Here is a 25,243-nt window from a genome sequence, read left to right as displayed (position 1 = left end):
CACACACACACACACACACACACCCTTGTGCATCTCAGTTTACAGATCTGGTTTGATCCTCACTAACGTTTTGCTAGAGATGATGTTTTAAGAGTTGAGTTTTACAGGGCGAAGTCTGATGCAGATTACAGCAGTCCTCGACTTACGACCACAATCGAATCCAAAATTTAGGTTGCTAAGTGAGACATTTGTCAGTTGAGTTTTCCCAATTTTATGACTTTCCTTGCCACACTTCGTAAGTGAATCGCTGCAGTTGATAACGCTAGTAACACGGTTGTTAAGTGGATCTGCCTTCTCCGTTGACTTTGCTTGTCGGACGGTCGCAAAAGGGGATCACGTGACTCCCCCAGGTCACTGCAGCCGTCATAAATAGGAACCATTTACCAAGTCTCCAAATTTTGATCACACGACCACGGGGATGCTGCAATGGTCATAAGTGCAAAAATGGTCCTAAGTCATTTTTTTTCAGCACCGTTGTAACTTTGAGCAGTCACTAAATGAACTGTGATAAGTCGAGGACCCCTGTGCTTTTTCTTGGTGTGTGCTGGGTAATATATAACAGTTCTCTTCTATGATTTTATTTAATCTTGCTGTCTGAAGCCAATCCCTGAATATCCGTGTAACTGTTTGCATGCTGCTATTTTATTCAGTGAGTGACCCGATGAGGTATTTAAATAGTGTTAATTAATCATGCCAAGTGTGAAATGGGTGCTGATCTCAGAACTCTCTTACCGTAGTCACCGTAAGAGTGTAAAAACACTAATGTGAATATTTAATTAATATTTATATTCAGCTAATCCAGTGGATAGGCAACCTTGGCTCTTTTATGACTCATAATTTCAACTTCCAGAATTCCTGAGCCAACATGGAGGAACTATGGCCCCTTCATGACTCGTGGACTTCAACTCCCAGAATTCCTGAGCCAGCATGGGGGAACTATGGCCCCTTCATGACTCGTGGACTTCAACTCCCAGAATTCCTCAGCCAGCATGGGGGAACTATGGCCCCCTCATGACTCGTGGACTTCAACTCCCAGAATTCCTGAGCCAGCATGGGGGAACTATGGCCCCTTCATGACTCGTGGACTTCAACTCCCAGAATTCCTCAGCCAGCATGGCTCAGCTTGGAAACCTCTCCCTTTCTCCTCAGCATGGCTGGCTCAGGAATTCAGGGAGCTGAAGTCCACAAGTCATAAAAGGGCCAAGGTTGCCTACCCGTGAGCTAGTCCTTGGCTTACAACAGTTCATCTAGGGCAGTGTTTCTCAACCTTGACAATTTTAAGGCATGTGGACTTCAACTCCCAGAATTCCACAGCCAGCATTGCTGGCTGTGGAATTCTGGGAGTTGAAGTCCACATGCCTTAAAATTGTCAAGGTTGAGAAACACTGATCTAGGGACTGTTCCAAGTTACAACAGCGCTGAAAAAAGTGACCATTTTTCACACTTACGACCGTTGCAGCACCCCTGTGAACACGATCCAAATTCGGACGCTCGGCAACTGACTCATATTAATGACAGTCACAGTGTCCCAGGATCATGTGATTCCCCTTTTGCAACCTTCTGACCAGCAGAGTCAACGGGGAAACCAGATTCACTTAACAACCGGATTACTAACTTAACAACTGCAGTGATTCACATAAGTGTGGCAAGAAAAGTCGTAAAATGGGGCAATAGCAATAGCCCCTGAGACTTATATACCGCTTCACAGGGCTTTGCAGCCCCTCTCTAAGCGGTTTACAGAGTCAACATATTTGCCCCCAACAATCTGGATCTTCATTTTACTGACCTCGGAAGGATGGAAGGGTGAGTCAACCTTCAGCTGGCCAGGATCGAACTGCTGGCTGTGGGCAGAATTAGCCTGCAGTACTGCATTCTAACCTCTGCGACACCATGTCTCCCTCCCTCCCCTTCCTTGCTTCCCTCCCTCCTTTCCTTCCTTCCCTCCCTCCTTCCCTCCCTCCCCTTCCTTCCTTTTCACTCTCCTTTACTCCTTCCTTCCATCCATCCATCCATTCTGCACTCCCTCCCTCCCTCCCTTCCTTCCTTCCTTGTCACTCTCCTTTACTCCTTCCTTCCTTCCTTCCATCCATCCATTCTGCCCTTCCTCCCTCCTTCCTTCCTTCCTTCCTACTCTACTTTACTCCCTCCCTCCTTTCCTTCCTTCCTCCCTCCCTCCCTCCCTCCCTTCCTTCCAGTCTCTTTTACTCCTTCCTTCCTTCCTTCCTTCCTTCCTCCCTCCTTCCTTCCTTCCTTCCTTCCTTCCTTCCTTCCTTCCTTCCTTCCTTCCTTCCTTCCTTCCTTCCTTCCTTCCTTCCTTCCTTCCTTCCTTCCTTCTAGCACTTAGACTTATATACCCCTTCACAGTGTTTTGCAGCCTCTCTCAAAGCGGTTTACAGAGTCAGCATATTTGCCCCCCCCCCCAACAATCTGGGTCCTCATTTTACTGACCTCGGAAGGACAGAAGGATGAATCAAACTTGAGCCGGTCAGGATCGAACAAAATTCAATTAACAAATGTCTCACCTAGAAAGAGAAATGTCAGTCTCAGTTGTGGTTATAAGTCGAGGACTACCTGTATTTAATATGTAATAGTGAATGATTTGGATATTTACACTTTGTGTTTACGCGATCTGATTAATTTGCCTTTGTTTACTGATAACTGGATGAAAGTACGTCACACCGTTCTGGGTATTTGATGCCATGAAAGATGCTTAATTTTATAATGAAGCTTTGAGCAATAATTGTTATCTCTCAGTGATCTCCCAGACTCAGAGTTACCTCTGGCATCAGTTATTGGCCTGAGAAGCCGAACGATACAGGCAGTTCTCGCTTAATGACCGGTCCCTTAGCAACCATTTGAAATTATAAAAAAACCTTTCCAGAGGTATTTAATATCAGGTTTTGCTGATGCCCCCTCCCACAGTCACGTGTCCCATAAAGAAGATCATAATCTTCTTTATGCTGATTAGACACTGAAAAACCTTTCTTTGATAGAAACTTGATGCAGAGGTTTCTTGAGTTTTTTTTATGGGTCACCAAAGAAAGCTGTTTTTTTCCCAAAAATAAGAGTTCAACAGGCATAGGTTCCCACAGGTTTGGCTTCCATGTAATCTGAGGTTATTTTATGACAACCATTGTTTGCATAACCTGACCTCTCTAGGACTTTGGCTTGATTTCATGATCAATCGCTGTTTTGCTCTCCCGGCTTGATAATCCTTAGAAATCTGTGCAATGTGATCCCTAACGTTTTTTTTTAAATTTCTTTTCTTTTTTTTCAATAGAATTTTATAAGAGTGAGGTCATAAAGAATTCACTGGTAAGTGAACTGTTATTATGTTGACTAAGCTTTTCCTTTGAATCTTTTCCTTTAAAGCAGGGGTGGGCAGCTGTATGACAACTTTTTATCACCAGTGGACTTCCAACTCCCAGAATTCCTGAGCCAGCAATTCTGGGAATTGAAGTCCACAGGTTGTAAAGTGGCCTTAGTTGCCCACCCACCCCTTCTCCAGATTGTTTAATGTTTATTAAACCGTGACATGGGACAATGTTTTCCTCGTGTAAATCCCTGTGCAAACTACACGAGTTATATCTATTATTGCAGTAAACCAGAGATTGCTAACGAGGTTTTGTCACTTATAGTCCAGAATGCATTTCTGTAGAAGGCAGCCACAATAATCCAAGGGAAAGATTGGTGATTAAGCAGTTGCAGCCTGGGGTTTTGTTTTTTTTTCTGCAATAACAGTAATTGGCTTCAAAATGGTGGACGTGATTGCATTCACTGCATGAAACAAGACGGGGTGGGTTTTGTTGTTTTTAATGTAATGTGTTAATTTTGAGAGTTTTTTTTTAATATTCAAATTTTTATTAATTTTCAAATAAACAAACAAGTTACAAATATGGTATACATTAATAAACAAAAGAAAAAAAAACCCCATGTTATGTATCTATTCAGAGATGCTCAGCAGCCCCCCCCGCCTGCGTCCACCCTCTCTTTCACCCTTCCTACCTACTTCCCTCCTCCTCTCTTCTCCTCCTACCTACACCTCTCTCCTCCTTCCTCCTCTCAACTACCCTACACATCCCACCTCCTTCCTTTCCTCATCCTTCGGACGGAGTTTGGGGGCGCCAGCCGAGCAGCTCACCTTCTTCAAATACATTATTTCACTATAACATTTTAATATACCAAAATTTACATTTACATCTTGAATCCCCTCCCCCCCCCCCGGACGTCCCAGAATCGAATACAGGGTTAAAACTTTTGAGAGTTTTAATATGGTTCTGTCTTTTGTTTTAACTTTTGATTGGGAACCGCCCCAAGTTGGCTGCAAGATGGGTAGCTATATACATATTTAAAAAAATAAAATAAAATGCTCTTTCAATTGCCCAGTTGGATTTGCCATTTTGAACGCAGTGATGCCACGAAAGATGTTCTTGGTACAATGTTGTACCTACCTGGTGTGGCAGTGAGAAGTACAGGTAGCCCTTGACCAGGGGTAAGCAACCTTGGCTCTTTTATGACTCGTGGACTTCAACTCCCAGAATTCCTGAGCCAGCATGGCTCAGCTTGGAAACCTCTCCCTTTTCACTCAGCATGGCTGGTTCAGGAATTCTGGGAGTTGAAGTCCACCAGTCATGAAGGGGCCATAGTTCCCCCATGCTGGCTCAGGAATTCTGGGAATTGAAGTCCACGAGTCATAAAAAAGCCAAGGTTGCCTACCCCTGCGGCCTTGACTTACAATATTTCATTTAGTGACCGTTTGAAGTTACAACAGTACTAAAAAAGTGACTTAAAATTTTTTCACACTTAACGACCGTGGCAGCATCCCCATGGATCCCATAATCAAAATTCAGACACTTGGCAAGTGACTCACACTTATGACGGCTGCAGTGTCCCGGGGTCACGTGATCACCCATTGTGCCTTCCTGACAAGCAAAATCAATGGGGAGGCCAGATTCCTTTAATAACCTTGTTACCAACTTAAGAACTGCAGTGATTCGCTTAATGACTGTGGCAAGAAAATAAAACGAGGCAAAACTGTCCCACTGAACAGTGGAAGTTTTGGGCTCAATAGCGGTCATAGATTGCGGACCACTTTCGGAACACAAAACTATATTCTCTGTGTTTGAGAATATCAATTTGCCTTAAGGGGACGAATAGAAGTGGAACTAAGAACCCTTGTAGGATTTCCACGGTTGTAAATTTTAAATTTAATTTTTTTAAAAATTTCTTTATTGATTAGCTCTTGGGCCATATTAAAAGTGCAAGGTTCCAGAAACAAATTATTACTAAAATTTGATAAAAGCAATTTAAAATGGCATTAGATAAAATACAATTTAAAATGACGTTGGAATAAAATAAAATGAAGTTGGAATAAAATACAGCCTAAAATGAAATTGACATAGAATACAATGGTTGTAATTGACATTTGAGCCAAATCAACCTGAAGGACTATGAGGAGGGCCCCTCCCCTGCAGATCCAAGGCATCAGATCAAATTCTGGTGGGATATGTAATAATAATGATGATGATGATGATGATGATGATGATGATGATGATGATGATAAAGTTGGAAGGGGCCTTGGAGGTCATCTAGTCCAACCCCCTGCTCAGGCAGGAAACCCTATACCATTTCAGACAAATGGCTGTCCAGTTTCTTCTTAAAAACTTCCAGTGTGTTAAATACTTGGATCCTAAAACACTTAGAGCTTCCTAGATTCATACCATAAGTGATGATTTTTCCCCCCGTCTCTTGTATTGTGGTTTTAACATGTTTATTAGCCAGCTTAAGTTCAGTTCGGTTTGAACGGAAGGGCAAGGGGTGTATTGAACAAATAGAAAACAAAGCATCTAAACATTGATCTTGAGAGTTCCAGCATTGCTCTTTCATGTCGCGTCACGTAACAGAGAAGCAGCTGTGGGTCTGTATCAGTTTGCAGCTTCCTGACCATCTTGAAGATTAGCTTCGTACTGAGTGCAGAGTTGTGAGATTAATTAGGAAACGGATCAGAGAAGCTAGTCTATTTTGGTTCAGGTAAGGTCGTAGCGACGTAGCCGATGCCTCAACTGTTAATGGGGCCGTTAATGACAGTCGCAAGCTGTATCTGCCCCTTTAGAAAAAGTCTTTCCAGTACAGGTAATCTTCCTAATTCCTAGGTCCGATATATTTATATATTTATATATTTATATATTTATATATTTATCTTTTAAAATACTAAAAATGCGAATCCTGGGCATTATGTTAACAAATAAAAGAAAAAACGAACACCAGGATATAATAAACTAGCCTGTTTAATATAAACAAGCCTGTGGTTAAAAAGAGTCACGTGTCACGTATTATATCCTGGTGTTCGTTTTTTCTTTTATTTATATATTTATGTGTGTGTGTGTGTGTGTCTGTCTGTATGTCTGTGTGTATGTGTATGTATGTGTACACACAGACAGACAGATACACACACACACACACACACACACACACACACACACACACACATAGTAAATGTCAAATAGAACACCGGGTCTACTGCTATGATTACTTTTGCCTTTTAGCCCCAATCTAGGAGCATTTTTGCAGGCTCAAGTCGCCAGTGCGATAAACTATTTCTGTACATTTTAGATTTTGCCTACAAAGAGTTAAAGGGAGATTAGTATAGCTGTTTCAAGCTATTTAGCTCTCATCAGCTAGCCATACCCTTCTGAGATTCGAACCTGGGCAGCTTGCATGTTAGGCAAGGTTAGGTTTCAGCTGACAGAAGTGAGGAGAACCTGTAGCCTAGAGGTTAATACAGCTGCCTAAAATGGTAACCCACCCATTGGGAAAAATGGATCCATTTAATGACCGTTGCAAAAAACATTGTAAAGTTGGGTGTGGTCACTTGGTGACCTGCTTAATGGCTGCCATGATGTANCTGGGCAGCTTGCATGTTAGGCAAGGTTAGGTTTCAGCTGACAGAAGTGAGGAGAACCTGTAGCCTAGAGGTTAATACAGCTGCCTAAAATGGTAACCCACCCATTGGGAAAAATGGATCCATTTAATGACCGTTGCAAAAAACATTGTAAAGTTGGGTGTGGTCACTTGGTGACCTGCTTAATGGCTGCCATGATGTATGACTCTAATTCTGGACTCAATTACGGTCTTAAGGACTAACTATACAGTAGTGGCCATAATTGTGGAAACCTTTTGGGAAACGTGTACAGTAGAAATGCCACCTTTGGTTAAGTTTCCACCCATTTTTCTTCTAATTTCTTTATAACTGCGGCCTTGTTCACTTAATAATACTATTTTACATCGCTTTCTGGGCGACCAGTCAGCTCTTTGCACCATGACTTTAATTTTATTACGTTTTACAAACTCACTAAATGAAAGAACACAAAAAAACCCCCAACCAACTTGATAGCCATCACATAACACCCTGACAAATGTCCTCCTCTCAGCTTCAATACGTGACATCAGTCACTGGATCCTACTGTGATCTGATTGGCTCATGGCCAAAACAAGATGACACCTGATTGGCTCTATAAACACTCACGCTCATTGGCTACAATCAGATGAGGGAAAGCTACCTGATATCAACCTGAGCAAGTTGTGCTTCCTTTTTCTGGTTATTTGGCTATATCTTTTCATACAATACAGTACAGATAATTGAACAGACTATGTTGCATTACATTCTTGATTAAATTATCTTTCCATTGATATATAACTTTATGGTACTACTCCCCCCAAAAAGTGGTGTTATTAGCCATCAAACCTCAAAAATACACTTTTCCCCCAAAAGGTTTCCACAATTTTGGCCACTCCTATATACTAATAGCTGTGTGAGAAAATAACCTGGAATATTTCATTCTCTCTTCTTCCACGCTGACAGAATCCAACATGGCGAAGCCTTGACTTTGGTTTAATGCCTGATCGCCTTGATACGTCTGTCTCCTGTTTTGTGGTGAGGATATGGGGTGGCAAGAATGATACCTATCAGCTACTGATTGAGTGGAAGGTCAATCTAGATGGACTCAAATATTTGGGCCAGCAGGTAAAAGAAAAGTGTACTGTTTCAACTTGGATTGGCTATGTAAGGATATGTTCAGCAAATAATCTGTTGATGGAATAGCAAAGAATTGTTGCAAGATAATAAGTGTCTGTGGAGATCCTCAATCATCCAGGTCATGGTTGTCCCAAAGATCATTTTGAAAAGGCAACTGGACTTTTTTCTTCTTCTTGAAAATGTTTCGTTTCTTACCCGAGAAGCTTCTGAAGTGAAGAACCGAAGAAGCTTCTTGGATGAAAAAGTGAACCGTTTTCAAGAATAAAAACTAAGAAAGTCCAGTTGCCTTTTGAAAGATATAAAGTTAGCAGGTGCTAGACAGAATTTGGGCAGGATAATAGGAATCTTCGATATATTACTAAAAAGGTTGTGTTTTATCTGTTTGTAGCCCAAATCGTGCCTTATACTACGTATTTGAATCAGGATTACCTAACATTTATTAATTTAAAAATCAAGGCGCCTAAAATTCATTAATTTAAAAATGCATTAAAAAAAATCCAGGAGCCATTACTCCTGTGGCATTGAAATTTCCACCATGTTCAGATCAGTTCTATGTGCAAAATGGTGGCTATTGCGGCCTCTCTGCAGTCACGTGATCGTGATTTCAGCACTCCTTGCCAGTTTCCCACAAGCAAAATCATTGGGGAAGCCAGCAGGAAGTCAAATATCATTCCCACTCCCACTGCTTTGCCTGCCTATGATCTTCATGTTTGTTTAAGTAAGTACAGACTGAGTTGTTATTGAAGTTCATTTGCCACCACGATTAATTTCCAATTTACGATATATACTTTTCTTTGAGGATCATGAGCCTGTCCAGCATTAGGATAAAACAGGGGTCTTCAAACGTGGCCCTTTTATGACTTGTGGACTTTAACTCCCAGAATTCCTCAGCCAGGCATGCTGGCTGAGGAATTCTGGGAGTTAGAGTCCACAAGTCATGAAGGGGCCATAGTTCCCCCATGCTGGCTGAGGAATCCTGGGAGTCTCTCGATAGATAGATAGATAGATGATAGATAGATAGATAGATAGATAGATAGATAGATAGATAGATAGATAGATAGATAGATAGATAGATAGATAGATAGATAGATAGATCAGGGGTAGGCAACCTGGGCTCTTTTATGACTGGTGGACTTCAACTCCCAGAATTCCTGAGCCAGCATGGCTCAGCTTGGAAACCTCTCCCTTTCCCCTCAGCATGGCTGGCTCAGGAATTCTGGGAGTTGAAGTCCACGAGTCATGAAGGGGCCATAGTTCCCCCATGCTGGCTGAGGAATTCTGGGAGTTGAAGTCCGCAAGTCATGAAGGGGCCATAGTTCCCCCATGCTGGCTGAGGAATTCTGGGAGCTGAAGTCCCCGAGTCATGAAGGGGCCATAGTTCCCCCATGCTGGCTGAGGAATTCTGGGAGTTGAAGTCCACAAGTCATAATAGGGCCACGTTTGAAGACCCCTGAGATAAAAGAAATACGATCAGTTTGAAATTTAATGTTCATTCTGGTCATATCACACTCTGCTCTCAAAGGAGGAGCCAGCGGACCACAGGGTTATCTAAGTTAATCACTCATTTTGAAAGTTGACTATCTGCAGGTAGAAGTATATTCAATTGGCTTGTTCATTATCTAGCCAAATTAGTTAAAAGCTCCAGATGGTTAAATGTCTGGAGATTCTCAATCATCCAGGTCATGGTGCTTTTTCAAAGGGCAATTAGACTTTCTTGGTTTGTTTTTTTTCCCTCCTCCTCTTTTTGAAAATGTTTCGCTTCTCATCTAAGAAGCTTCTTCAGTGAATGTCAGATGTTTAGCTTTGGGTGTACTTCAGTAGACTTTGAAAACTGAAGGCTTAACAAAGTTATCATTAGGTTAGATTGTGCGGGATGATCTAGGCCAGGGGTAGGCAACCTTGGCTCTTTTATGACTCGTGGACTTCAACTCCCAAAATTCCTGAGCCAGCCATGCTGAGGGGAAAGGGAGAGGTTTCCAAGCTAAGCCACGTTGGCTCAGGAATTCTGGGAGTTGAAGTCCGCAAGTCATGAAGGGGCCATAGTTCCCCCATGCTGACTTAGGAATTCTGGGAGTTGAAGTCCACAAGTCATGAAGGGGCCAAAGTTCCCCCATGCTGACTTAGGAATTCTGGGAGTTGAAGTCTGCAAGTCATGAAGGGGGCATAGTTCCCCCATGCTGGCTCAGGAATTCTGGGAGTTGAAGTCCACGAGTCATAAAAGAGCCAAGGTTGCCTACCCCTGGCCTAGGCCCTTGAAGGCTAATCGTATGTATGATTATTTACTTAGTTCGTTGTTCGTTGTGGCCCAGAAAATGAATCTATTCATGGGATCGAGTTTCAGCTTCTTCCTTTCCCCTCTATAGGGTCAGTGGTGAACCTGCATAACAGAAGGATGCCACAAAACATATGATCCCTACAAAGAATGCCACTCTGGGTGCTAAAAGAACTAAAACAATGGCTTTAAAGTAAGCTGACTGAATCTGTGACACTGGTTTTACTTAACAGATACATGCTCGTAGCCCGAATGAAATCATTTTTGGGCTGAATGATGGTTATTATGGGGCCTTGTACGAACGAAAGGTAAGCTTACACCCACTGCGTCCGTAACCTCTTAAAATCATCAACCCGCAGAGTGCATTAGCTTCCAGAATGTTTTTTCAGTTTTCTAAAAAAATCAAATTAACTGTCCAGTGAGACATAGAAAGCCAGTTTGGCCTAGTGGTTAAGGGGTTGGCCTAGAAACCAGGAGGCCGTGACTTCTAGTCCCACTTTACGTATGAAAGCTAGCTGGGTGACTTTGGATCAGTCACTCTCTCTCAGCCCAACCCACCTCACAGGGTTGTTGTTGTGGGGGAAATAGGAGGAGGAAGGAGTCTTAGCAGTGGTGGGATTCAAATACCTGAACAACCAGTTCTCTTATTGGATGCAGGCCTGGGCCTCCAAGGCCTAGAACAGACTTCCGGAAGTGGCATCCACGTACTTCCGGTGGGCCTTTCTAGGCCTGGGAGATCTCCTTCAGGCCTCCAAGTCCTAGAACTGACTTCCGGAAGTGGCATCCACACACTTCCGGTGGGTCATTCTAGGCCTGGGAGGCCTTCTTCAGGCCTCCGAGGCCTAGAACCGACTTCCGGAAGTGGCATCCACGCACTTCTGGTGGGCCGTTCTAGGCCTCGGAGGCCTTCTTCAGGCCTCCAAGGCCTAGAACCGACTTCCGGAAGTGGCATCCATGCACTTCTGGTGGGCCGTTCTAGGCCTGGTAGGCCTCCTTCAGACCTCCGAGGCCTAGAACCGACTTCCGGAAGTGGCATCCACGCACTTCCTGTGGGCTGTTCTACTCCCAGGCCTAGAATAGACTTCCGGAAGCAGTGTGCATTCAGCCGGTTCTCCAAACTTAGCAAAATTTAGCCACCAAACTGATGCGAACTGGCTGAATTCCACCACTGAATCTTAGGTATGTCCATTGCCTTGAGGTATTTATAAAAAATAATAAAGGAGGGACAAAAATCTAATAAATAGGAAGAGAAGTATCTTGGGGATAAAGAGAGAAGGTTGGTAAACATGAATATCACGTGTAAAGGGCGGGCTATAAACCCTGTTTTGTCTGGACAAAACGTGCGAGTGTAATTTTTTTTTTATTAGGAAAATAGAATCTAATTTCAGCGTTCCCAACGCAAAACTGTTAACGCACTGTCTTGTTTATCTTCAAGGGTGTCTCAGGAATCCAGAAGAATCTGCAGGTGGATCCAAATTGTGTGCGTAACTCGTATGATGTCTTCTCTTTGCTAAGGTAACTTCTGGCTTCCGATTAAGAAGCAGCTGAGCTGAAAATAACATAGTTTCCCAGAATGTTTTTCAACACTGTGCGAATCATTAGCGATGGCCCCTAAGCTCCTTGCATAACGCGTTGGAAGTTTAGCCTTAATGTTGGCTTGCACGTTGTTGTTGTTTTTTTGTTGTTGTTGTGCACGAAAACGTACTTTTTTTTTCCAGCGCAGATATGTTTAGCGCGAAAGTTCGTTTCTTTTTCCATCAGCGGAAGGAGTTGAAATGTCATTCTTCACGATAGGAGCAGGCTTGTGGGTGGTTGTCCTTTTATGGTGCTTTTATTACGCATGACACTTAAAAAGATAAACAAAATTAAAGCAAAAGAAGAAAACGAAAAGAAATAGATGTGCAGAATATCTGTGGAGATTCTCCGTCCTCCAGAGGTCACGGTTGTCCCAAAGGTGCTTTTTTCAGGAAGCAACTGGACCTCCTTGTTTTTTCTTTGAAGACATTTCACTCCTCATTCCAGGAAGCTTCTTCAGCTCTGACTGGATGGTGGGGAACGGAAGGATTTATGCTCCTTGCAGACAGCTGGTCATTTGCATCCTGTTTGAGAGTCGTTGAGGCCACTTGGAAGATTGCCTGTGTCCTCTGGATCACCCTGAGTGCTGCAGATGGGTGTGGAGCCTTCTTGGGACTGCTTGAAAGGACTGTGTTATGTAGTTGTGCTTTCTGCAGTCACAGTCCCTTTTAGCAGTTCCAAGAAGTCTCCACACCCATGTGCATCACTCAGGTGACCCTGAGGATACAGATTAGCCTCCAAGTGGCCTCCACGACTCTAGAAAAGGATGCAAATGACCAGTTTTTCTGCAAGGAGTATAAATCCTTCCACTCCCCACCATCCAGTCAGAACTGAAGAAGCTTCTTTCGATGAGAAGCGAAACGTCTTCAAAGAAAAACAAGGAAGTCCAGTTGCCTGCTGAATGAAAAAAAGCACCTTTGGGATAGATGTGCAGAAGCAGCTTCTGATGGCTGCATAAGCAAGACAGCATAGCAGAGTGTTGTCATTGTGCCTTTTCATGATTACGAGCAAGGACGGTGGTGATGGTGGTTCTGTTGCCTTTCCAAGCAACTTTCCTCCCGAATTTTGTCATAGTGAAAATTGAAATAATACTTGGAATTAGACAGGCAGTCAGTGAATCAAGCAGAGGTACCGCATGGAAAAATCAACAGGTGCCCATAGCTGCTTGATGTTCTAGATCAGCCAAAGTCTCTGGATAATCTTCAGGAGCAATTGCACAGGAAGTCCTCGACTTACAGCCATGCGTTTAGTGTCCATTCAACGTTAACAACGGGGTTGAAAAAAATGACTCACGACTATTTTTCACACTTACAACCTTTGCGGCATCCCCACGATCAGGCGAACAAATTTCAGAGGCTTGGCAACTGGCATGTACTTGCGACGGTTGCACAGTGTCCCCGGGGTCACGTGATTTCCCCCCCTTTTGAGACCTTCTGACAAGCAAAGTCAATGAGGGAAGCCAGATTCTCTTTTAAGAGCCGTAACACTAACTTAACAACCGCAGCGATTCACCTTGACAACTGCGGCAAGAAAGGTCATAAAATGGGGCAAAACTCACTTAGCAGCCGCCTTGCTTCGTGGTGGAAATTTTGAGCTCTGTTACGGTTGTAATTCGAGGACGGCCTGTGGTTCAAGCGGGAAGTAACCAAGGCTCGGGTGATAAAAATGGAGGAAAAAAATTCTGATTTGCTGTCGGCGAGCAGCAGTGAACCAGGGGACGTTCTCAACTTAACGACAATTCGTTTAGCGACAGCGACACTGAGAAAAAGTGACTTAGGACCGTTTTTCACCCTTACGGCCATCACAGCATCTCTGAGGTCACGAGATCAGAATTTGGATGATTGGCAACTGACTCACCTTTATGACGGTCGCAGTGTTCCTGGGGGTCACACGATCCCCTTTTGCGACCTTCTGACAAGCAAAGTCAACGGGGGAAGCCAGATTCACTTAACAACCGTGTTACTAGCGTAACAACTGCAGGGATTCACTGGACAGCTGTGACAAGGAAGGTCGTAAAATGGGGGAAAACTCAGCAAATGTCTCATTTATCAGCATAATTTTTGGGTTCAGTTATCGTAAGTTGAGGATCACCTGCATCATTGCATTCCCTGTACGTGTGAGTAGTGCACTTGCTGGACCACTGTAAAGAGTTTCTCCTGGGTCTCCAGCTTGGGGGATTTCAAGGTTTGTGCTGCTTCCCAACCTTGCCAATTGCCTGTCAAGATCCTTAAAATAATAATTTTAATGTTTTGTTCCTTCATTTTTAATCTCGTTTGTAACCCAGAGTTTCTTGACCTTAAGGTGGGCAGCATATACATTTAATAAATAAATAACAGTAATAACATTTTAATAATAGTAATAATAATAATAATAATAAATAATAATTAATACTTATTAAATAAATAATAATTAATAATAAAAAATAATTTGCCATTGGTCAATTGCAAAAGGCGGCCTTACTAGGAACTGCTTTCATCCTGCGACAATATCTGTAATACCATCAAACATCCACATCTGCCTATCCCAGGTCCTTGGGAAGGACTCGATAGGCAGACAAAAATGCCAAATCCAGTCTGAACATCTGGCTGACTGCGATGATCCATAATAATAAAGTTGGAAGGGACCTTGGAGGTCATCTAGTCCAACCCCCTGCTCGGGCAGGAAACCCTATACCATTTTAGAGAAATGGCTGTCCAGTCTCTTCTTTAAAAACTTCCAGTGTTGGAGCATTCACCACTTCTGGAGGCAGGTGGTTCCACTGGTTAATTGTTCTCACTGTCAGGAAGTTTCTCCTTAGTTCTAGGTTGCTTCTCTCCTTGATGAGTTTCCCTCCGTTGCTTCTTGTCCTGCCTTCAGGCGCTTTGGAGAATAGCTTGACTCCCTCTTCTTTGGGGCAGCCCCTGAGATATTGGAAGGCTGCTATCATGTCCCCCCTCGTCCTTCTCTTCATTAAACTAGACATACCCAATTCCAGCAACCGTTCCTTATAATATTTTAGCCTCCAGTCCCCTGATCATCTTTGTTGCTCTTTCCTTGAGTTTGCTTGGAATTTGGTAAATTATATTCCTTGGTGGAAGACAAACCAGCAGATGTCACCATTGCCCTGCAAGGGGAACAATTTCATTCCTTTAGTGGAAAAAAAAACACGTTAGGGTAGATCATCGTTCAGGCATCTGAGTCATAAACCTCTGTAGCTTTCTAAAAATGTTGGAAGCTAAATTCTTAAATTCTCCAAATACCTGAGGTTATGTCATGGTAATCAAAAGCAGGTAGAATACTTTGCAGATGATTTGCGCTGAGTTCTCAGAAGGCTGCAGGATCCAATCTGGGTCAGACCAAGCTTTGGTCCCGGTGACTAAGCCAGACTGGATCCCGCAACGTTATCCTGGGACACATATATTCGCCTTCATTCATCTTAGAAGGCTGCTTATTGCTTAATCAAGCTAATCGGTCCAAAATATAACAACCCCGAAAATAATAGATTTGTATGAACCGGTGCAAAGAACCCACCTTACTCAACCGGTGAATGTAGAGGCTCTGTTTTTCTGCCTGATGGGCCATTAATCAAAGTTTCTTCCCCAAACCCCTTTAATGTCTGTTAAAATGTGATCCAGGTTTAACCATAGCTTTGGTGACACCACTACAGTTTGAACCACCAAGCTTAATTCTCTCAGGGTGAGCTACCAAAACCAAGCTACGTTATGGTTTAGAGCAGGGCTTTTCAACCTTTTCACTCATTGTACCACTTTTAGGATACGGCAGCATCAGAGTACCACCTAGCAAGGTGTCAAAAACTTGATGACCAAAAAAAAAGGAAAAAAGTTATGAAGTACAGGTAGTCCTCGACTTACAACAGTTCGCTTAGTGACTGTCCGAAGTTCCAATGGCACTGAAAAAAGTGCCCCCCAAGCCACAGCCGAGCAAGATACCTGCCCGCCCCCCTGGTGGCGCTCTTCCTCCTGTCCGAGGTTTTCATTGTTGTGAGCATTTCTGTTGAGGATTGGCAGTGGGGTGGGGGGGGTGTTTGGCTTTTATTCCTCCCCCCCCGTCTGCTGGGTGGTTGCAGCAGGTTTCGGTCACTTCACATGACCCTGGGACACTGTGACCGTCATAAATATGAATCAGTTGCCAAGCATCTGATGAATGTAAATCACAAGACCCTGGAGATGCTGCAACATTCCAGCTGATTGGTGCTTCTTCAGGGCTCAGCAGAAGCGTCAGGATCAATGCCGAGCTCCAGCTGGAGCCTGGCGCGAATCCTGGTGCTTCCACTGAGCCCTGACAGCCCTGCAGCTCCAGCCGTCTCTCGCTTAGGCTTGTGTGGTGCTGCCACCGGTTCAGCTCATTCCCTCCCCTGCTACCACTTTTCTAGGATGGTCGCGTACCACCTGCCAGGTGCCAATGTACCACAGGTGGTACCCGTACCACTGGTTGAAAAGCCCTGGTTTAGAGCAGCGTTATGAACCCAGATAGCTATAGCCAATTCATTATTTGTAGTTAAACAAATCATGGTTTGATGGGATAGATCAGTGATGGCGAACCTTTTAGAGACTGAGTGCCCAAAAACTGGCTCCGCCCCCACCCCACCTGCCTGCAGGGACACTCACTGCCTCCAGGGTGATCGCCCAGGCAGCCCAGCAGCGCCATGGCAGCCATGCCCTCTGCCCGCGCCCCGCAGCATCAACTGTGCACGATGGGGCGTGAGGGCAGAGTCTTGTCTACGCTGTCTGCCTGCCATGTCCTTGGCTGCGCTGCTCCGCGTGGGCCACGCTCGGGGGTGAATCTCCTACAGGGGGGCTGCTGGTGAGGGGGGTCACAGGGGGAGGCAAGGCTGGGGCAACGGCACGTGTGCCCACAGAGAGGGCTCCGAATACCGCCTCTGGCACCCCTGCCATGGGTTCGCCAGCACTGGGATAGATAGATAAGCCCAGCCTGTGGTATTTTGCTGTTTTATGATAAAAGTCATTGTGAGCTGAAACTGGAAGAAAAATACAATATTGGTTTCTTTGGGAGGAAAAATGGAAAGGTGAAATAATTTTTATGCTAGTAATCAAAACAGACAGTTGACGATGTAGTGACTCTTTGGCCGGGAGAGTTATTGGACTAAAGACAAGTGAGAATTAAGAAAAGGTTGAAGTTTGGGCCTTCCTGGGTAATATTTGAAATGAGTGTCTCTCCCTTCTCCACCCGTCTTGTTTCTCGTCAACTTGCAGCCCCGTCTCCAAAGAAAACACATCAATGCATGCCAGCATTTCTCAAAAGCCATGCTAACCGTGACAGATGGTTTGGTTAGAAGTTCTAAATTCTTCAAGATCCTCAAGGATAAGAGCAGCCCCGCCTGAATTTAGTAACTAGCTGTTGCATTTACTCAGGGGGAGAGAAAAAGAGCGAGCAAAACACCAAGCTTTTTTTTTCTTCCTTTTCTCCTTAATAAGTCCTGACAATACAATTTTCCCTTAAGTTGAGGAAGGGCAATCCACCTCTGGACATCTAGCAAAGGATCAGATGAGGAATGTTAACAGCAATGTTAGGCAAGAAAAACCAAATGTACAGGTATAGTATAGGGGGTACCTTGCTCAATAGTAGTAACTGTGAGAGGGATCTCCGAGTCCTAGTGGACAATCACTTAAATAGGAGCCAGCAGTGTGCTGAAGCTGCTAAAAAAAAAGCCAACACAGTGCTAGGCTGCATTAACAGAGGGATAGAATCAAGATCACGTGAAGTGTTAATACTACTTTACTATGCCTTAGTAAGGCCACACTTGGAATACTGCATCCAGTTTTAGTCACCACGATGTAAAAAAGATGTTGAGACTCTAGAAAGAGTGCAGAGAAGAGCAACAAAGATGATTAGGGGCCTGGAGGCTAAAACATAAGGAACGGTTGCTGGAATTGGGTATGTCTAGTTTAATGAAGAGAAGGACGAGGGGCGACATGATAGCAGTGTTCCAGTATCTCAGGGGCTGCCCCAAAGAAGAGGGAGTCAAGCTATTCTCCAAAGCCCCTGAAGGCAGGACAAGAAGCAACGGATGGAAACTAATCAAGGAGAGAAGCAACCTAGAACTAAGGAGAAACTTCCTGACAGTGAGAACAATTAACCAGTGGAACAACCTGCCTCCAGAAGCTGTGGATGCTCCAACACTGGAAGTTTTTAAGAAGAAACTGGACAGCCATTTGTCCGAAATGGTATAGGGTTTCCTGCCTGAGCAGGGGGTTGGACTAGATGACCTCCAAGGTCCCTTCCAACTTTATCATTATTATTATTATAGCTGGCAAGTTGGTTTAGGATTTTAGCCGGGAGATAAAGACCTTGGTGAACTTGTAGGTTGATCTGGGGGAGAAAGTGCCTTAAAAAGAGGAAAGATGGGTTGGTTCTCCACTGGCTCCTAATAAGAACAATATTTTCAGATCGTACCTGAAAAAGTGAATTCTGGACGTTCAAAGCCATTTTTTTATCTCTTCCGCCGTTTCCTAACGTGCTTTTCTCTAGTTACTTTGAACGCATCCCTCCATATTGTGGGTTATTATATTGATTTATTATTTTCACTACGTTCCTTTGCCATTGTCTATTTTACGGTCCTATTGTTTTACTTCGGTTTACCCTCCCTGTTGCAACGTACGGCTGTGCAAGCTGGACCATAAGAAAGGCTGAGCGCCAAAGAATGGAGGCCTTTGAGCTCTGGTGCTGGAGAAGACTCCTGCGAGTCCCCTGGACTGCAAGGCGATCCAACCGGTCAGTCCTGGAGGAGATCAACTCCGACTGCTCTTTAGAAGGCCAGATCCTGAAGTTGAAACTCAAGGACTTTGGCCACCTAATGAGAAGGAAGGACTCCCTGGAGAAGAGCCTGATGCTGGGAAAGATGGAGGGCAAGAGAAGAAGGGGACGACAGAGAAGGAGGGGGCTGGATGGAGTCCCTGAAGCAGCAGGCGTGAGCTTCAATGGTTGGATGGCTAATAACACCACTTTTTCTTTTTGGGAGTAGTACCATAAAGTTATATATCAATGGAAAGATAATTTAATCAAGAATGTAATGCAACAAAGTTTGTTCAATTATCTGTACTGTATTCTATGAAAAGTTATAGCCAAATAACCAGAAAAAGGAAGCACAACTTGCTCAGGTTGATCTCAGGTAGCTTTCCTTCCTCTGATGGTAGCCAATGAGCACGAGTGTTTAGAGAGCCAATCGGGTATCATCTTGTTTTGGCCATGAGCCAATCAGATCACAGTAGGATTCAGTGACTGAAGTCCTGTATTGAAGGATGTTATGTGATGGCTATCAAGGTGGTTGGGGTTTTTGTGTGTGTTCTTTCATTGAGTGAGCTTGTAAAACGTCATAAAATTAAAGTCATGGTGCAAAGAGTTGACTGGTGGCCCAGAAAGCGATGTAAAATAGTATTATTAAGTGAACGAAGCTACAGGTATAAAGAAATTAGAAGAAAAATGGGTGGAAACTTAACCAAAGGTGGCATTTCTACTGTACACTTTTCCCAAAAGGGAATGGAAAGATTTATACTCCTTGCAGACAGCTGGACATTTGCATTCTTTTGGAGAGTCGTTGAGGCCACTTGGAGTTTATCAGTGTCCTCAGGGTCATCTTGAGTGGTACAAACAGGTGTGGAGCCCCCTTTGGAGTGCGGAAAGGACTGTGTTGTAGACTGGAGATAGTTGGTGTTGTATCTTTCCCACTCTGTTGAGAGAGGGCTATTCAATTTGGACACAGATGGCCTCTTTGACCCCTCTTTCAAACCAGCGGTCCTCTCTGTCCAAAATGTGGACTTTGCTGTCTTCGAACGAGCGGCTTTTGTCTTTTAAGTAAGTTCATCAGATGTTGTCCTACCAGCCAGTAAATTGCTTCTTGGTCTGAGGAGGCCTACATTATTTTTTGCAGTATTTTAATAATAAATAGTCAGCTTTTTCTTTTCTTTTCTCTCCTTTCTTTCCTTCTCCTGTTCCTTTCCTTTCTCTCCTATCTTTTTTTCCCATTGAGGCCGAGGGGTGGGAAGAGGTGTTTGTATAAACGTTCTGTAAGACTTCGCCCAAAGCACATTCTTTCCTGGATAAATCTTGGGATTTAAATCCAAGAAATCGATCTTGAATTCAACAGCAGTTACAGGTAATAAGTCAGCCCGCCGTAATGAATGCTTTAACCACATAGATGTATGTCTGGGGGGTGGGGGGTGTCTATCTCCGACGATGCATTCCAATCCTGAGCGAAAATATTTATTCTCGGTAAGACTTGAATTGATGTGGCCGACTCGTTCCCAGGCAGTTCCTATCAACTTAGATTTTGAAAGCTTAATTTTGCAAATCTCTCGGCCCCCAGCCAACCTGTGTGAACTTCCTGGACTCCTTTTTTGCGCGAAATTAAAGCAGTGCATGACAACCCATCACACCCTAATCCACGCAATTAGTATTAAATCTTGCAATGATAACTTTCCTAAGTTGAGCCGGGTCACAGTTGGGCCCTGTGCCAAGGCATTCCTGTTTATCGGGAGAATTATGTTGTGTCGGGAAATGGTAGAATCTGACTCTGATTTTCTGATGTACGGTTAATAGGAGAGCCATTTCAGCCTAAGCAGAATTGATTGCGGAACAAAATTGGGCCACAATTATTGCCTGGTGCAATCTGGGACAGCTTTGAAAGGTTGCTTATTTAGACTGTAATCATCTTTCCGAAAGAGTCTTTTGCCAAATATGTGGCATCGATTATTCCCCCATCTATTGCTGGTGTTGATTTTCACTCGGAGCGCATTGGTGTCTCTGGGCTTGTGTTTGAAGATAGCATGAGTAAGGGAAGACCTCATGGTTGCCATTTGGAAGGGAGATCAGTGCGTGGGAGAAATTGAGATACTCACCAGGAAAGAAGAACTGCCCAGGCAATTGAAAGTTTGAGGTAGATAAGTGTTGAATGTACGAGGGCAATTTGGAAATAAACCCCGTTTGGTTATCAATGACCGACACTTGCAAATAGGTAGGTAGGTAGGTACCGTAGATGGATGGATGAATAAATATAGAGATAGACAGACACAGAAAGAGAGATAGATAGATATAGCTAGATAGAGGATAGATAGATAGATAGATGGATTAATTGGTAAATATAGAGACAGACAGACACAGAGTGATAGATAGATAGATAGATAGATAGATAGATAGATAGATAGATAGATAGATAGATAGATAGATAGATAGATAGATAGATAGATAGATAGATAGATAGATATGGATGGATGGATGGATGGATGGATGAATAGATAAATATAGACAGACACAGACAGACAAAGAGATAGATATAGGTAGATATAGATGGATGGATGGATGGATGGATTGATGAATAGATAAATATAGAGACAGATACAGACAGACAAAGAGATAGATAGATAGATAGATAGATAGATAGATAGATAGATAGATAGATAGATAGATAGATAGATAGATAGATAGATAGATGTGGATGGATTGATAGATAGATATATATATATAAATATAGATAGATAGATAGATAGATAGATAGATAGATAGATAGATAGATAGATAGATAGATAGATAGATAGATAGATAGATAGAAATATAGATGTAGATATAGGTAGGTAAGTAGGTAGGTAGGTAGGTAGGAAGGTAGATAGATAGATAGATAGATAGATAGATAGATAGATAGATAGATAGATAGATAGATAGATAGATAGATAGATAGATAGATAGATAGATAGATAGATAATCTTTATTGTCATTTTTTACTGTGGGCACAATGGCACACATTAAAAATGAAATTTGGTTGCTTGCTCTCAAAGTGTACACATACATAACACACATTTAAAACATACTATATACAACATATGTATTGACCTACACCCTTATAAGTAAGATATAAATATCCAATGGATGGAAACTAATCAAGGAGAGAAGCAACCTAGAACTAAGGAGAAACTTCCTGACAGCGAGAACAATTAACCAGTGGAACAACCTGCCTCCAGAAGCGGTGAATGCTCCAACACTGGAAGTTTTTAAGAAGAGACTGGACAGCCATTTGTCTGAAATGGCATAGGGTCTCCTGCTTGAGCAGGGGGTTGCACTAGATGACCTCCAAGGTCCCTTCCTCCATCATCATCATCATCATCATCATCATCATCATCATCATCATCATTATTATAGTTAAGTGAATCACTGCAGTGGTTATTAACACGGTTGTTAAATGAATCTGGCTTCCCCCGTTGACTCTGCTGGTCAGAAGGTCGCAAAAGGGGATCACGTGACCACCCAGGGAGACTGCAACCGTCGTAAATATGAGCCCCTTGCCAAGTGTCCGAATTTTGATCCCCTGACCATGGGAATGCTACAACAGTAAGTGTGAAAGATGGTCATAAGTCTCTTTTTTTTCAATGCCATCGTAATTTCGAACGGTCACCAAATGAACTGTTGCAAGTTGAGGACTCCCCGTATATATATATCACTCTAGCTGTATTGATAGGCAAGGTTGCATTTATCTCTCTGTTAGGACACGGGCTCAGTATCCTATGCGTCTGTGTGAATCTTTTTGCAAAGTAAACGAGGAATTGAAAAGCAAGCAAGCCAGCAAAACATCTTTTCTTCATTTGTGTTCTCTTCATGTTGGCATCCACATAGATTTAATGCCACTTAAGGAGGGCTCTTAAGGACCACCAGTGTGGTTCAATCTATGCCTGCCTTTGAAAATCGAATTTCCATCCATCGGATGTAAACACCCTGTTGCTTTCCGAGACTGTACGAGATTTCTTTTTCGTTTTGCAAAGCCCGAGAGGGGGGGGGGGGAACGGTTTCTGACAAAGGATGTCACAAACTTAAAAACTTGGAGGGAGTTGAATGATTCCTGGCTTCTGGTTTGCTTTTGCTGTTTAATTAAACGAAGGTGTTTCAAATAAATGCTGAAAGTAAACTTCTGGGGGAAAAAAAAAATTTACTCCAGCCAAACGCAAAACAAAGGCATGTGGGGAAATGCAATAGATTTTAGCCATGGAAAATTCCACAGGGGAGGTCCTTGGTGCCCTCTGAGCTTGGTGGTCTTCTTGCAGACGTTTCATGATCAAAAGTAGGTAACATCATCAGTGCTAGAAAGGAGGAGGAGGAGGAGGAGGAGAACTGTGGGGTCCTTGGTGCTCTTTGAACTTGGTTGTTTTCTTGCAGACGTTTCATGACCCAACTAGGTAACATCATCGTTGCTAGAAGGAAGTGGGGTTGGAGAAAAAGAAGAGGAGGAGGAGGAGGAGAACTGTGGGGTCCTTGGAAGGCTTTACTTCTGTCACTAGAGTTGCTAAAACTCTTTGTTCCTTCTTTTGGCGGCGTGGAGCTGTGGCTTGGCAGTGCTTAGAATGCCCACAGCCAGGAGTTTGATCCTGACCGGCTCAATGGTTGATTCAGCCTTCCATTATTCCGAGGTCAGCAAAATGAGGATCCACATTGTTGGGGGGGGGGCGATAGGATGACATTTTAAAGTACTCAGAGAGTGCTGTAAAGCAGGGCTTTTCAACCAGTGGTACGGGTACCACTTGTGGTACACTGGCACCTGGCAGGTGGTATGCGACCATCCTAGAAAAGTGGTAGCGGGGGAGGGGAATGGGCTGAACCGGTGGCAGCACCGCACAAGCCTGAGCGAGAGACGGCTGGAGCTGCAGGGCTGTCAAGGCTCAGCGGAAGCCCCAGGATCTGTGCTGCTTTCCAGCTGATCGGCGCTTCTTCGGGGCTGTCAGGGCTCGGTGGAAGCGCCAGGATCAGCGCCAGGCTCCAGCTGGAGCTTGGCGCTGATCCTGGCGAGCCCAGAAGAAGCACCGATCAGCTGGAATGTTGCAGCATCTCCAGGGTCTTGTGATTTACATTCAGATGCTTGGCAACTGAGTCATATTTATGACGGTCACAGTGTTCCAGGGTCATGTGAAGGGACCAAAACCTGCTGCAACCACCCAGAAGATGGGGGGAATAAAAACCAAACACCCCCCACATCCCACCCCCCACTGCCAATCCTCAACAGAAATGCTCACAACAATGGAAACCTCGGACAGGAGGAAGAGCGCCACCGGGTGGGCAGGCAGGTGTCTTGCTCGGCTGTGGGTTGGGGGGCACTTTTTTCAGTGCCATTGTAACTTCAAACAGTCACTAAGCGAACTGTTGTAAGTCGAGGACTACCTGTACTTTATCACTTTTTTCCCTTTTTTTTTTTTTGGTCATCAAGTTTTTGACACCTTGCTGGGCGACTGGTGGTACTCAGATATCGCCCTATCCTAAAAGTGGTACAATGGGTGAAAAAGTTGAAAAGCCCTGCTGTAAAGCACTGTGAAACGATATATAACTTTAAGTGCTATTGCTATTTGGTATATTTTCTTAAACGATTGGATTATTCTGACCACCCCCCCCCCAAAAAAAAATGCTAATAGAAATATTACATCTGTTAACAGAGTCCTGGAATGTCTGTTGTGCACCCAGTAAGTGGAATAAGAAGGATAGGCCTCTGGTTTTTATTTCAGCCGTGGCACTCTTAAACATGAAACGATCAAATACATTACTTGGAAGAATTCAAACCTAGGTTTTTATAGATTGCAGACGGGAGACCACGTGTGCCCCTGTTGGGAAGACTAAATTGTGGGCGTGGATCTGTTAAGATTCAGGTACAAATGTTAGCTGTCTAGATTATTTTTGAGCCAATACTGATCTGGATCCCTTCCTCGTCAATTGAATGGAAGTGATACTGACTGGCCTCCCAGGTTGCTAAAGATAAATGCAGGTAGGGTTCAGAAGCATATTTCAGCATACTATATTATGTACGATAAATAGGTGGCTACTTCTGTGAATCAAACCCCAGGAAAGGCAGAAGACGTGCCTGTGGATCAGCTGCCGGATGTTTTCCTGTGGAAAATGAAAATATCGGCTATTGTTCTTTTATGCAAGGTTGAGGGCCCAGGTCAGGGGTAGGCAACCTTGGCTCTTTTATGACTCGTGGACTTCAACTCCCAGAATTCCTGAGCCAGCATGGGGGAACTATGGCCCCTTCATGACTTGGGGACTTCAACTCCCAGAATTCCTTAGCCAGCATGGGGGAACTATGGCCCCCTCATGACTCATGGACTTCAACTCCCAGAATTCCTCAGCCAACATGGAACTATGGCCCCTTCATGACTTGGGGACTTCAACTCCCAGAATTCCTGAGCCAGCATGGGGGAACTTTGGCCCTTTCATGACTGGCGGACTTCAACTCCCAGAATTCCTCAGCCAACATGGAACTATGGCCCCTTCATGACTTGGGGACTTCAACTCCCAGAATTCCTCAGCCAGCATGGGAGAACTATGGCTTCTTCATGATTGGTGGACTTCAACTCCCAGAATTCCTCAGCCAGCAT

At 43.8% G+C, this 25,243-nt stretch overlaps 1 protein-coding gene across 1 annotated transcript in view; it reads left to right on the top strand.

Moving 5' to 3' along the window:
• Positions 1 to 7,879: 7,879 nt before the first annotated feature.
• The window catches only part of UVRAG (UV radiation resistance associated), a 69,294-nt gene continuing 51,930 nt past the window's right edge, over positions 7,880 to 25,243 (top strand). The window contains exons 1-3 of the mRNA XM_015828385.1: positions 7,880 to 8,023; positions 10,541 to 10,615; positions 11,743 to 11,822. Of these exons, the coding sequence (XP_015683871.1) occupies positions 7,895 to 8,023; positions 10,541 to 10,615; positions 11,743 to 11,822 (284 nt within the window). The 5' untranslated portion in view covers positions 7,880 to 7,894. The remainder of the gene's footprint in view (positions 8,024 to 10,540; positions 10,616 to 11,742; positions 11,823 to 25,243) is intronic.

Source organism: Protobothrops mucrosquamatus, unplaced genomic scaffold (genome assembly GCF_001527695.2).
Source record: "Protobothrops mucrosquamatus isolate PMUCROS unplaced genomic scaffold, P.Mucros_1.0 scaffold4444, whole genome shotgun sequence".
Taxonomy (NCBI): domain Eukaryota; kingdom Metazoa; phylum Chordata; class Lepidosauria; order Squamata; family Viperidae; genus Protobothrops; species Protobothrops mucrosquamatus.
This window is presented reverse-complemented; position numbering and strand designations above follow the sequence as displayed.